Raw genomic sequence first — 14515 nt, 5'->3', positions numbered from 1 at the left:
AAACGGAATAAACATTCCCACCATCAACAAGCAGCGAAACCCATCGTCTTCACACAACCTGCCATAACCGACAACGTCGACCTCAAGACCACCTCCTCAACTCGAGATTCCTGAACAAGTGCATTTTCAATTCGCGTTCCAGCGTCGGAGTTTCCTTGAATTGTAGAAAACATTCCATGATGAATTCTGTGATAGTGTTCAGTTTTGTTCTACTCGTAGTTTGTAGCGACGTGTTGAGTACTCCGAAGGCTGCTTTTTATATTGACAATGGGCTAGATCAGACGGCTATCGATAGAGAGATGACAAAAACAGAAAAACGCGAAATGGAATTGGAGATTTTGAATTTGCTGGGGTTGCCGAGTAGGCCGAAAAGGGTGACAAAATCGTTGAAAAAATCGGCGCCGAAATTTCTTTTGGATATTTACAAGTCATTTATGGAGGAGGACAGCGATGACAGGCATTCTAGGAGAGAAAGAAGTGCGGATTTGAATCTAAGCGGAGAAGAACAAATCGCGATTGATGCGAGCGATGTGATCATGACGTTCGAGAGCATAAGTAAGTGATTTTTTAGCAGGACATTGTCGCCAATTTTTTATTTCTCTAAGTTTGCATTTTCTTTAGATCATCACGTAAGCAGTGTTCGGCATGAAAGGGGAAAACGGCTTTGGTTTAACGTTTCTGAAATGCCTGTTGCGGAGGATGTGTTAGGCGCCGAACTAAGGATTTTTCAAAAAGATACAAATTCACCGAGGAGGGCCAATATTGTCTACACTGTTACTGTTTATGACTTGATTAACACTAATTCAGGGTCAGCTTAGCTGGTTTTTCTTTTATTATTACGGTGATGATTTTTTTTTTTTCAGGGAAAGCGAACTGGAATATATTTCTGCAGTTAATACCACTGGTAGCTTCACTGGGTGGTTGGGTTTGAATCTGACCGCTTGTCTGCCTACGTGGGTGGCATTCCCGGATTCCAATAAGGGCCTTTACCTGTCGGTACATCCGGTCGATAAACCAGGTAAAGTCGTAATTAGACATTTTCCTTAGGATATGTTGTTAGTGTATAATTCGAACCGCTTTCTAAACTAACAGTACTTTAATTCCATTAAATTACTTATCAGGGATGTTCAGAAATACAAACCATTAGAAGAAATATAAAGTGTTAATATATAGGTACACTAGGAAATAAATTCACAACAAAATTTAGGGACAAATATTTTTTTTTGGCTGTTACAATCTATTTACATTTATCTACATGGTGGTTGTCCAACCAATTATATATGTATATATATAGATTGCCTTATACAACACATTCTGGAAGGTTATGTATAACCACGTGTGTATAACCGCACAAGCTTGTTTTTTTTTTTTAATTCGAAAGCGCTTTTTCAACTAGTTGTGCAAATCTAATACTACACGTACCCCTTAAATAATATCAAATAACATTTGTTTGTCTTCTATAAACTCTTGCACTTAAAGCAGTGCTAGAACATTTATAATTTAGCTGTTTAAGAAATAAGAAATAACACACATGCAATGTTCGTGATCACCAGTGATCAGTTTCTATCAAAATATCATGGATGTAGAATTCATTCTACCTCCATGCAAAATACAAATGATCATCTACATTTTTGCAAAACAGGGCGGGAGATAAGACCAGAAGACATTGGTTTAACCACCGTCAAGGGAGAAGATGAAACTCAGCCTTTCATTGTGGCCTTTCTCAAGGCCACAGATTACGTTGAGCCACCAAAAAGAAGAGCACGTGATGTCAGCTCCAAACGTCGAGTGAAAAAATCGGACTATGCTTCGATTATGAGTGCACCTGGCACGTCGAGGATTTGTAAAATGCACACCTTGTATATAAGCTTCAAAGATTTACAGTGGCAGGTAAGGGAAAATACAAAAATTCATGTAGATCAAAGTCAGATATTTACTTCAGCTGATCTTCTCACTTTTGAGTTTTAACAGCCATTTTCTTGGTGATCCGTGGTCTTAATTATATTCAAAAAGAACTTTTTTGTGTAATTAAGGCTAAAAATCATCAGAAAAGAGATTTTATTAAGTAGTATAATCGAATCAGAGGAATAAGAATTTTTGACTAAAAAGTTATACTCGTCGTAAAACATATAATATAACAACAAAGAAGCCCATTATGCCTATATGAATGGAGAGTTGAGTGAGGTATATATTTTATTTTAACTAATAGGGGTTATCATAAAAAATAAAATTCTCAAAATTAAATTTTATAATTTATCTAAGAAATTGGATTTGCTTGATTGTACTTTACGGGCGAGGGAAGGTCTCTCTAAATAACCTCAGACCAATTTTTTAACTTTGTTACCAGGACTGGATCATTGCTCCGGATGGCTACTCCGCCTACTACTGCTACGGAGAATGCAATTTTCCGCTAAATTCTCATATGAATGCTACTAACCATGCTATCGTTCAGACTTTGGTCCACTTGATGAACCCAATTAGGTACCCAAAACCCTACTGTGCACCAACGAAGCTATCACCAATATCGGTACTATTTTTCCTGGATGATACCAACGTTGTTCTGAAGAAATATAAGAAAATGTCGGTTAAGAGCTGTGGATGTCACTGAGCAGTTCTGTACATATTTTGGGAGTTTACCATAGTTTTAAGTACTTGAACAGACTGTTTCGCCATGCGATTGTTTTGTATATAACTGTAGTTGTAATTTTGAGCTGCAAATAAAGTTTGTTTTTTATTTATCTGTATGATTTATTTTCGTCTTTAATAACTTACAACTATACTGGGGGTCTGGAAAATGGCGGATTACTTCTTCAGTACGTTATGTACGGGGGTTTCGGGAGTCCCAAAAAAATCATAAAAAAAAAAAAATTATATTGTAGATTACGCGAAGAAAACGTAATTTTATAAAAGTAAAATTAAAATTTTCGAATTAAAAGCCGTTGTCAATCAACCGAAAGCTGTCACCAATTGCTAAATTTTAAGCAAAATCAACAGGTGGTGTTTCAATAGAAATGGCAAAGATAATACTTCCTGATTTCTTAATAACGACGGTGACTGAAATCCACCTTTTATATGTTTTTTTTAGGACAATAACCGTAGTCATTAATCCTTGTGCATTATTATTAATAAAACAAGCTGTTATTTTTTTATTAATAAATAAACCAAAAAAAACACACATTTAATAAGACGTTTATAAACAAAAACAATAAAAGAAAAATCCATTAAAGCATAACCAACTAAACACTACAGAAGATGTTCAAAATTCCTGCCTTGTGCATATAAGTAAGCTCGTGATGTTTCCAAATTTTTTTTCATTTTTTTTTGTAAAAGTAAGCTAAATTTAGGTTTTTTTCTAGTTTTATGAGCAAACAGTAGCTCCGCCTACCCACTCTTTCATCATTCCAGTGACTACTCTTAATATTGTTCAGTTCTATCTTAGCAAGTTTTAGCCCCGACCACCCGGCCTTTATTTTCTTAGAGGATATGTCATTTATCAAAATCAGTCTCACGTTAACAAGTATTAGCCCCGCTTCCCCCCCCCCCCCCCCCTATTTTCTTATGTAATTTGCCACAGTCAGTCTTATCTCAGCAAGTACTAACTAAGATAAAACTGATTTTGGCAAATGACATACCCTCTAAGAAAAGAGAGGTGGCTAGTACCTGCTAAGATAACACTGACTTTGGCAAATAAGATATGACTTAAATGATGTAAGCATCCTAAGAAATTTAATTAAATTATTATAAGAAAAAACACCAGAGGCTCCAAAGCACTTTCAGATTCTTTCCAAACATGAATACCTAGAACTTTAAGATTGTTTTAAATTAAAAAAAAAAGAAAAAAAACGGCGGGGTCCCAAAATTGACTCAAGAACAGGTCAGCCCAGAATTTTCCAAAAATAGAACACCAAAGTCCCTCCAAATTCTTTTAAACAATTTAAAAAAAAAATTTCATGGGCTCCCAAAAATAATAATACACCATGGTACTGTGCCATGGTTACCCAAATAGGTACTGCGGCACTCAAAACTTTTTCAAATTCATAAAAAATAAAACACTGATAAAAGTTCAAAAGTTTTTTTCAGGTTCATCCAGCAACAAAACACCCGATTCTTTTAAATTTATCCGAAAATAAAACACTTTAAGCAAAATCAATAGGTGGTGTTTTAACAGAAATGGCAAAGACAATATATATCTTTGTTTTAACTTATAAGGGTTCTCATAAAAACATAAAATTCCTATCATTTTTTTTTATTTTTTCGAAAAAGCTGGATTTGTTTTATAATACTTCAGAGCGGGGGAAGTTCTGTCAAAATGTCGAAATAACCTTGGACCGTTGTTCTATAGGAGAATAAACCTAACAAGATTCACATAAAAAGTTTTGACCTAAATTAAATGTCACTGTTAACCATGGCAGTTTTGGTTGGCAACAGGAACTGAGGTGGAGTCACAGGGTCTATCAGCATCACACAAAATTCATTAACACCAACTGAAACAGTATTTGTTGATCACGTTGTATATAACAAAGTACCAGGTGACTATTAATGACAAAAGAAAAGTTTTGGATTGACAGCAATGTTAGCATGTCGGTTCCATGGAGGAAAGAATAAATTATATTATATTCATTCATTCATCCACGGTTGGTCTACAGTTGTTTGACGACAACCAATGAGAAGATAGCAGCTTCGGACCAGGGGTGCGATTTTGTTTCTCGATCGAAAAAAACCCGTTAGCTGATTAAGGTCATTCATTTCATTCAGATTGCAGAAAATTAATCCCTGAAAAGGAGTCAGGGTGGGTGGGCGGGGCTAATTATGTTCTTCTGTCGAGTGGGAAGGAAAACCTGTAGTAGAAGCCGAAAGTGATTTCTGGATATGTCAAAAATGCCAGAAACAGTCTTGTCTTTTCAAATTGTAAGCCCCGCCCACCCACCCTTTATTTTCTTAGGGAGTATCTTATTGGCCAAAGTCAATCTTATCTTAGCAAGTACTAGATCCACCCACCCACCCTCTTCTAATTCTGGTGACAAATTTTATTTCTGTTAAGTTTAAGGTCATTCAGTTCATTCAGATTGCAGAAAATTAATCCCTGAAAAGGAGACAGGGTGGGTGGACGGGGTTAAAATTATGTTCTTCTGTCGAGTGGGAGGGAAAACTAATAATAGAAGTCAAAAATGAGTTCTTTATATCAAAATCTACAAGAAAATGTCTTCAATAATTTCTGGAATTGGTTGAAAAATGGTCGAAAATGTCAAAAGTGCCAAAAACAGTCTTATCAAATTTGCGATTTTGTTTCTCGATCGAAAAAAACCCGTTAGCGGTAAAATCTCGTTTGCTGATTGGTTGAGATGCTACATTTCTGGATTCTGTCACGAAATCAAGTCTTCATGGAACGATCTTTTATCGATAGCTCTGAGACCGTGGCTCTGAGTAAAGTGATAAATTTTGGAGACATAACCTCGAAATTTATGTCAAAATAGAAGTTCAAAATCGTAATTCTGAATTATATATTCTTAAAATTAAGGTAATTGTAAACTTTTGAGCATTTAATAAGCTTACATGCAAAGAATAAATGCAAACTTTTGCATTTAAAACCTACGTAATGACATTTAATTTATCGCTTCGACCGAGAAACAAAATCGCACCCCCTGGGGTGCGATTTTGTTTCTGTAACGATAAAATGTGGTCGTCTTTTTCTTTCGCATCTGAAATTTGTATTCTCGTCCTTGTCATTTATCGCTTCGTATCGTATCGTTAGAAACAAAATCCCGCCCTTGGTGCGAAAATTTGAATTTGACTTCATATATGCTACAATATAATTTTAAATGTATTTCTATTTCACGGGCGAGGGGAAGAAGAATTTTAAGAGTAATTCGTTTTATTTCGTAATCTGACTGCAACAGTCCGCCAATGTTTCAAACCATTTGATACACATGAAAACACGTTTATTACATGTTTTTTTTATTATTCGTTAACTTATTTATAAAAGAATCCACATGAATCTCAGCTGACATCGTCGATTCGAGGAAAGCCAAACATTTAATACACACCGCGATCTGGTGAATATTAAATTTCTGGCTTTTGTATAAACAACGTACATCAAATCTTTTCAAACATAATGTTTTATAAAACACAAAATTAATACAAAGAATTAAAATATGTAATAATTGTAATAAGATAAGAAATAAAAAATAAGAAAAGTAGGTACACTGACTTGTTACCGAAATCTTCGATAAGAATCCGATAACAAAATAAATTACATTACAAAAGTCCCTCGAAGTTTAATAACAAAAAATATATATATGGCAGTGTACACTCCTCTCGCTCTTCGTCAATGCGGGAAGTAATTGTTCTCAGGATCCAGTAATACTGTGATTTTATCGTACGCATACCGCATCTTCTCGTAGAGAGCCACGTTGCATCCGCTGTTCTCTAGGGAAGAAAATCTGAAAGTCCTGAACTGCTTCTCTTCGTCTATGTACGTGATGGCGGTCATCAATGGGCACATGATTATCTTCGTGTGATCGCTGAAATTCATCTGCACCGTGCCGTTACTTAGCTGCATGAGCACGCCCGACGTGGAACGACACCATTGGTGCAAATGGGGGGTCCTTGACATCGAGTCCACTTCGCGTACGACAGACGCACCGGTCATGATGAGGTGCTCGCGCATGTAGCGGCTGAAGTACGACAGCAATTTCATCTTCTTGTCCAATTCTCGGGGGTAGCTTTCCATGGTCATGTAGGATTCTTTGCCGTTTTTGTCGATATAGTGTACGTTTCTGAAAAATATAGTAATGTAGATTCCAGACAATTTGACCTTCGCAAACCTGTATAATTGCCACATAATTAGAAAACTTCCAAGATGAATGAGGATCTTTTATCTAGCGATTTTAATAGTTGTTAGCGTTGAAGGAAAAAAAAAAAATAAATAAAATTAAAAACTCCATAACGTAAGGTTTTTTCACAATTTGTGATTATAAGTATAAATAGGACACAAAAGTAGTCTCCCGTTTCCGTCTGTCTGGTGTCTGTTCCCATTTTTATTAGACACGTAATCTCCGAAACTGCTGGACCGATTGTTGTCAAGTTTTGTATGTACAGGGTGATTATTTTTTCTGTTCACGCCTGGATAAGTTCGAATAGGCAACACACTTTACTTTCCATAAACGATTTCGTTTAATTTTTTTTTTTATAAATAATAAATAACGTGTAGGTGGCAACGATTGCGATTATGACAAATTATGTGGGTAATGGAGAAAAATGGAATTCATATTTGGATTCAACACTCAAAAATACGCAAGAATTAATTATCAAATTGAAAACAATTTTTCCAAAATTAAAAAATGCAGGCAATTATTTGAGGAACAGGAAAAAATACTTACATTCCGTTTGGCAACATTATTAATTTCGTAGTGTCATTGAACATGACACCGACTCCTTCATCCGACAGTTGGTAGCCGAAACCGTACTTGTCGGAGTAATCCACCCATTTGGACACCCATATCATGGGCTGAGCGGCCGGGTCTGTCATTTCGTCAAGGAAGACGTGGTTTTTGGCCGGCTTCATTTTCAGAACCTGAAATATCGGGCGATAAAAGAATGAAAACCGTCGAAATGATAGGTAAACGGATTATTTAAGAACCTAAACTAAAATGCTAAAGTTATATGTATATTTAGAAAAATAAGTACAATGTTGAGAAAAATAAAATATTCCTTATTGCACTTGCGACACAAAAACTAAAACGAAATATTTCTGTTTCATTCTGCATTAACACACAGACGTTCTGCGCATTCGCTTCGTCTCAAATCCTACCAAAAACGAATTCCATAGTACAACTCGTCGGAGAAAAACAAAAGCTACATACCCGACCGAGGAGACTCCTCAATGTTCCAAAACTCTCCTTGGGATCGATCACGTGGTGATTCATGGCGCCAGAGAGGTGTACGGTTATCGAATCCTGTGCCCTGTCTTCGGGTTTCATGACCACATCACCTGTGGGAAAAAAAAAAGATAAACACCACAGTAATCATTTATTCACCTGACTACGCCCAGAACTAACCGTTATTTATGCCACTCAGAGGTTTCCTCGCGTACACCTCCATCTTATCAAATCTAGGTGCCATCGTTAGGCAACTTACTGGTAACGACGTGGGGCAATAACCATTAACTAGAAAATCGTGTACCATCAGTTGATTCACATTTGGCCTGCTCTTGGGGTCCGGCTGCAACATGGTCATGATCATTTGTTTGGCCGAGGCTGATATGTTTCCTGTTATCCTGCGCAAAAAAAAAAACGTCGAGGTGAGAAGGCTTCACGAAAGTACGGTACACAACTGAGTTTAGATGCACGTATTGCTTTACAAAATACGAATTCAAAAACGTTTCTCCTTTCCGTACTTACTTGTATTGACATTTTTTAATTCTAGAGTACGTCTCTTTGAGTGAACTAGATTCGAAAGGCGGCCTTCCGCTCAATAACGTGTACATGATGCATCCTATCGACCAGATATCCACCTCAAACGAGTGTCCCTTCTTGTGGAGGATCTCTGGTGCGATGTAGTTCGGCGTGCCGCACAAAGTCTCTTTTCGTTCGCCTTCGTATTCTATCGTTGCGGCTAGTCCGAAATCCCCTATCTTCACTTGAAGTTCGTCGTCTAGGAAAAGATTGCCCAGTTTGAGATCGCGGTGGATGATGCGTCTATGGTGTAAATAACTGACGCCTTGGAGGATTTGCTTCATGTAAAACCGGGTCTCAGGTTCGGTTAAGAGTTTTCGCCGTTTTTGGAGCTCCATCATCGACTAAAAAAATCGGTCTTATTTTATTAGACAGAATTTACTCGTCCCTTAAATACAGTCGAAATTTTCAAAAAATTATAAAATTTGGTGTACTTTATAGCCCCTATAAATAAAAACAAATATAGATAATACAAACCTCACCGGAAAAAAATATATATTCGGTAAGAATGGGACTCGAACCCACACGGGATAGAGCACAAGTTCGACAAGTTGCCGCTAACCAAAAAAAGATCCATAGTTATTTAGACAGAACTTCCCTCGCCACTCAAGTACATTCCAAATTCTTAGCTAAATTATAAAATTTGATTTTTCGAATGTTAATCATTTTCACGATAATTCTTGAAGATAAATAATTTGTGTATTGTTAAACCACTCGTAAACAAACATATATTATGCGTGTGTTTCAAATGTGATTTTCATAACAATTTTTTTAAGACCTTTCAAATATTGAATGACAATTGATTACAGAAATCTGAACTGCCCATCTGATGACTAATCTTTAACGTCGTTAACAGTTGGCGCTGTTTAAGTTTTACATTTTTACCAATTTACTCTAATAAATCTATCACTTGGGAAAGTAATCCATTAACAGAAAACTTATAAGATCAACCATATTTACTTTTCCCTCCTGCATTTACAAAGTAGGCTACAAAGACAAAGCCATGACTGACGTTGAATATAAAACTTGATTGAGCATTTGAGCAAATATAAACAAACCAGTTACTAAACCAGTTATTACTCGATCGCTTCAAATTATTTCTAGCCCTAGACATCAAATCAAATATTTATTTCTGATAAACTCAAACAATAAACCTAATAATAACTACCAGTCTGATGTATAAACACACAGCAATGACAAAACTTCAATTAAAGCGCAATTACGTGAAGTTTGAACAAGCCCCACGGAATAGGCGGCCTCCATTTCCGCCAAACACACCCCCTTGACACCATCACTTCTACATTCACCATGCTCGATATAGGTAGGTATGTCACTAAAAATCAAACTTCAACTTACCCGTTTCCTGCACAGCTCCAACACAATATAAATATTAAAAGTGTCCTCGAAAAAACTATAAAACCCTACAACATTTTTATGCTTCAAAGACTGATGGATATGGATTTCTTGCGTCATTTTTTCCTTGTGGTTATCTTTCACTATTAGCTTCTTCGGGACGATCTTTCCGGCGAAGGATTGGTTGTTGGCCATGTTGGTAATTTCATAGCATTTAGCGAATCCTCCCTAATAACAAAATGTGGGTTTTCGTGGGCAAAGATTACGGGGACAAGAAAGACTCACCTTGCCGAAAAAACGGCCTTTCTTGTAGCATATCTTGGTGTTCTCGTCATAGATGATATCCGGGATTTGTATTACATAGGTGTCTTTGGACATTTTCACGTAACGTATTGCTTTTGGTCTGTTCGGTTTCGAAGCATCCACCACCGATTGAAAAACTTTTGTCAGTTGGGAAGGTTTCAAAATGCGGCAAGACGATTGGACGTGGCAAATGGACAGAGGGGGAAATGTCAACGGTCTGGGTAAATATAGGACGCGATCGAAGAAACATGATTGTATTGCTATTTCAAAAACAACTGGTTGTAAAATTGAAACGAACGCTTTGACTTTAAATGATTTGTGTTCTAAATTGTTTCCGTACTGGATTATTGTCTTTTAGTGGAAATTATCATTCTTACAACAATACATAATTTTTGAACAAACGAAGAACAAAATAGAGATTTGATGCTATAATACATCTCAAAACAAATTTAACAATTTGTTTGATCGATTCAAAAATTAGGACACAAATTGATCATGACCTGATTTTAGGTTACCGTATCACTTTCGATTAAAGATAGGCTTAGGCAACCGTAAATACAGTATGATATAAGTAGTTGCCGCAAGAATATTTTTAGCACAAAACCACAGTAGTATGTTTAGAGATTTCTATACTGTAACAAAACACTTGCATATACTCATAGTCCAAATAATGTGTGTATTTTTTGTTAAGCAAAGAGGTCAATAATAAAAAAAAAGTTAAACAATCATTGTTATATTTTTATTAGATATGTTGAACTTTTACAAAAGTATTATTATTTTTTACGCCTATTACCGAAACTAGTAATATTTAGGTAATAGGTATTATACGATACAATAATTAATAAGATAGGTACTTAATTTTACTACCCAATAAAATGAATGTAAAAAAAAACTTTTATATATAAACAATTATAGTGACATTTTCTAATACACAGTCTCCAAGAAATATAACATTTCTCTTTCGTAAATGTTTTTTTAAGATAATGAGCATGGCTTTGTGCAAACCACATGTCTTCTCGATTCCAGCAATCTCCAGTCAACAATCTTTCGCAAACAATGAGGCGTAAGTAAATTAAACCCTAGATACGTAAATCTGGCTTTAAAAATTTTGTGAAAGTTTCCTTCTGGGCACTTAATTTTATTTTGAAACAGATTCAAATGACGTATCCTTTCCACATCAGCCAGTAGTGTCACATCCCAATTTTCAATTTCGTTGTAAGAGAGGTCTAGGGTATCCAAAAATTTTAACCCACTAAAAGCATACGATGAGATATTGTTAATTCTGTTGTGGCTTAAATCCATCCTTTTATTATTGTCGTTTTGAATGTTACGGAACGCTTTGTCGGGGATTTCTCTGATTCGATTATGACCAAAATTCAGTTGGTGAAGGTTAATAAGATTTTGAAACCATTGCGGATTTATTAACGTAAGCCTGTTAAATTCCAAACTGAGTTTTTCTAAATGGGATAAACTTTTGAAGGCACCAGAAGTTACAGATGAGATTTTATTATGGGATAAAATCACGTGATTTAAACTTTGACCAGTAAATACACCAGGGGCGGCTGGTCAGGGGCGGCAGGGTCGGCCACGCCGTACCAGTCATTTTAAAATACTTAGTAAGCGTTGAAATTAGAAAATAAAAAAAGAGATAAAGTTTGAATGTACGTTAGGATAGATCATATATATTAAAAATATATTTTATTATATTGTAGGTACAAAATAAAGCATTTGTTGCTAATTTTAAATGCTGATAAACACGCTTTGCCGGCGAGATTTCGGCAAGCCGTACCCAGGAATGCATTATACTCGATGTTTCGACTTCGTAGCAGCTTACGGTTTCATCGTTCTCTTTGTCTAGTACACTGTAGTAGACAAAGACCTGGCGGAACGTATGTTGTGCCAGGTCCGGCGAAATCCTCCTTCGCCGTACCCAGCAACGCGAATTTAGTTTTTAAAACGCTTAATATTTAAGATAGCTAACCAAATTACAAAACAATAACGGCTTCGATGTTCTTCAGTGCATACTATTTTTTTTTAATAATAATTGTCGATTTAATACATTTTTCTGTGTATGAATAATAAACGAAAAAAATTACATTAAATTATCTAAAATTTTATTTTTCGTACATAACTTAGCTACAACATAAATGCGCTTTTTCTGTATTTTTAGCATCTAAGCGTTTTCAGATATTTCAGAAACGAATTTAAAGTTTTAAATCATTTTAATTTTTCAATTATTCAATTAATTTATTTGACAATTTGTCATATACATTAAAAAAAATAAATGTAAATGAAGATAGTTAACAGTTGGTACTTTTATTATTACTTTTTTTATATTTTTTAACTGCATGTCATTATTTAATTATTATTATTTAATTGTGGATGTCCGGGGTCGGCAAGCCGTATAGCCGCCGGTCGACGCGGAACTCAGTAAAAATAATGTTTTCGGTGGTTCTCAATTAATGATAAAGCAGAACAAGTAGAATTAAGGATTAATAGTATTTGGAATCAAACTGACATTGTCAATTTCCTATAAAAAATTATTTTAACAGGTCGAAACATTTGAGATGTTTTGTACATCCTGGCACGTAAAATGTCAGTGGTTAATGAGTAGCAGCCATACATTACGAAAATATATAACACCAAGGTCTAGACTCAAAATATTTGGCCGACCCGAAATTTTGACCCACCAGCCGCCACTGAAATACACCTTCGGTAATTTTTGTTAGATGATTGAAAGACAGAATCAGTGAAGATAGTCGTGGTAAATCATTAAAGGCACCTTCAGTAATTGTCGCAATTCTGTTTCCAGATAGATCCAAATATGAAAGGGTATTACTTCGGAAGGCATTTTGTGATAATTGCTCGATCTTGTTGTTTCTTATAAAAACACTTTTTAACTTTGGTATTTTTTTGAAAATATTCTCTGGAAAATGTCTGATGAAGTTGAAGGACAGTTCTAAATTTTGCAGATTGCTTAAATTGTTAAAAATTTCCTCTTCAAGTGTTTGTAAGTTGTTAAATAACAAACTCAGTGTGTGTAGTTTTGGTAAATATTTAAATGCACCTAATTCAATTTTAGTGATTCCACTGTGTTCCACCGACAATTCTTCCACGGTTAGATTATGGAAAGTGTTGTTTTTTAATGTTACCAAAATACTATACGATATGTCTAAGCTCTGGACTCCTGTGAGGTTTTTAAAAGCTCCTGATCGTATTTCCTCGATTCCATTTTCAAGAAAACGAAGTTGTTTAATGGTACTAATGTTTGCTATAGAATCTTCGAACAGAATTGGTATATTTCCATTTATAACGACAATATCCAATCTCTCATCAGGTAAATTTTCTTTTAGAGTGCTTGAAGACGATAATCTGACGATTTCTTCTCCCGCCGAGTTAATTAAAGTAACATTTCTGAAGGTTATTTCACTGGATTTTGCACTACTTGTAGTCAAAATAACTACAGCTAATAGAGATAACCACTTCAAACGCATTATAAAGACTGATTCAGAAAATATTTTTGTGTTTATTCATTTAAAGACTAGAAGTCATTTTCAGGTAATTTAGATATAAAACTTGTTTTGTTATAATGGTAGGAAACAGCCTGCCATTACTGGGACAATCTACAAACAAAATTGGTCGAAGGTTATTTCGACGGAACTTCCCGCGCCCCTGAAATGCAGCTCAATAAATCCCGCTTCTTTGAAAGGTTATAAAAAAATGTTGCGATTTTTGTTTTCTGATAACTTCTATAAAGTAAAAACCAGTGGTGTTCTCGAGTTTTCAATTTTTAATTTTTCAATTTTTCGATTTGCAATTTTTCATTTCGGTTTTTTATTTTCTCTGTTTTGCAAATTTTTCGATTTTGTATTCGAATTAAAAAAAATGGAAAAACGAAATATTAAAAACTGAGAAATTTATTAATCGAAAAACTGCAATATCGAAAAAACGTAATTTTGTAAAATCGAAATATCAAGAACTCGAAAAATTGAGAAAATGAAAAACCGAAAAATGAAAAATTGTGATATCAAAAAATTGCAAAATTGAAAAATTAGGGAAATGAAATTGTAAAAATTTGGAAGTCGAGGAATTGAAAAATTGAAAAAATTAAAGCTGCAAAAATTGGAAATTCTAGAAACTGAAACATTGAGAAGCTATGGAATTGCATAATACGCTCTTTGTCTTAAGAAAATATTTACTTACAAGAACAAATTTCATATTTCCTTGAAACTGTGTGGTAGAAAATGTCACACATCTCCGTTACAGTCTGTGAGTTATTATTGTTTCCAATGTTAATTTTAAGTCTTTTGTTCAGTTTGTATTTTATTTTATCTAATAGAAGGAATCGATTGCTTGTAATAAAATTTTATTTGATCAATAACCCTTAACAACCCGCTTGTCACAAG

General features: G+C 35.0%; 2 protein-coding genes across 2 annotated transcripts; one reads left to right on the top strand and one right to left on the bottom strand.

Annotated features, from left to right (window-relative positions):
* The first annotated feature begins 44 nt into the window (after positions 1 to 44).
* On the top strand, positions 45 to 2738 carry LOC135131015 (protein 60A). The gene is made up of 5 exons (XM_064058524.1): positions 45 to 555; positions 622 to 808; positions 864 to 1018; positions 1643 to 1890; positions 2348 to 2738. The coding sequence occupies exons 1-5, from the start codon at positions 177 to 179 to the stop codon at positions 2606 to 2608; spliced, it is 1230 nt and encodes a 409-aa protein (XP_063914594.1). The 5' UTR covers positions 45 to 176; the 3' UTR covers positions 2609 to 2738.
* Positions 2739 to 5932: 3194 nt separating this feature from the next.
* On the bottom strand, positions 5933 to 10274 carry LOC135130958 (serine/threonine-protein kinase polo). Its single transcript, XM_064058444.1, has 7 exons — positions 10092 to 10274; positions 9810 to 10034; positions 8400 to 8797; positions 8058 to 8275; positions 7863 to 7990; positions 7380 to 7573; positions 5933 to 6776 (listed from the first exon to the last, which is right to left on the bottom strand). The coding sequence occupies exons 1-7, from the start codon at positions 10182 to 10184 to the stop codon at positions 6326 to 6328; spliced, it is 1707 nt and encodes a 568-aa protein (XP_063914514.1). The 5' UTR covers positions 10185 to 10274; the 3' UTR covers positions 5933 to 6325.
* Positions 10275 to 14515: the final 4241 nt, after the last annotated feature.

Source organism: Zophobas morio, unplaced genomic scaffold, assembly GCF_036711695.1.
Source record: "Zophobas morio isolate AGI-343-1 ecotype UQ-CSIRO unplaced genomic scaffold, CSIRO_AGI_Zmor_V1 ptg000018l, whole genome shotgun sequence".
In the NCBI taxonomy this organism is placed as follows: Eukaryota; Metazoa; Arthropoda; class Insecta; order Coleoptera; family Tenebrionidae; genus Zophobas; species Zophobas morio.
This window is presented reverse-complemented; position numbering and strand designations above follow the sequence as displayed.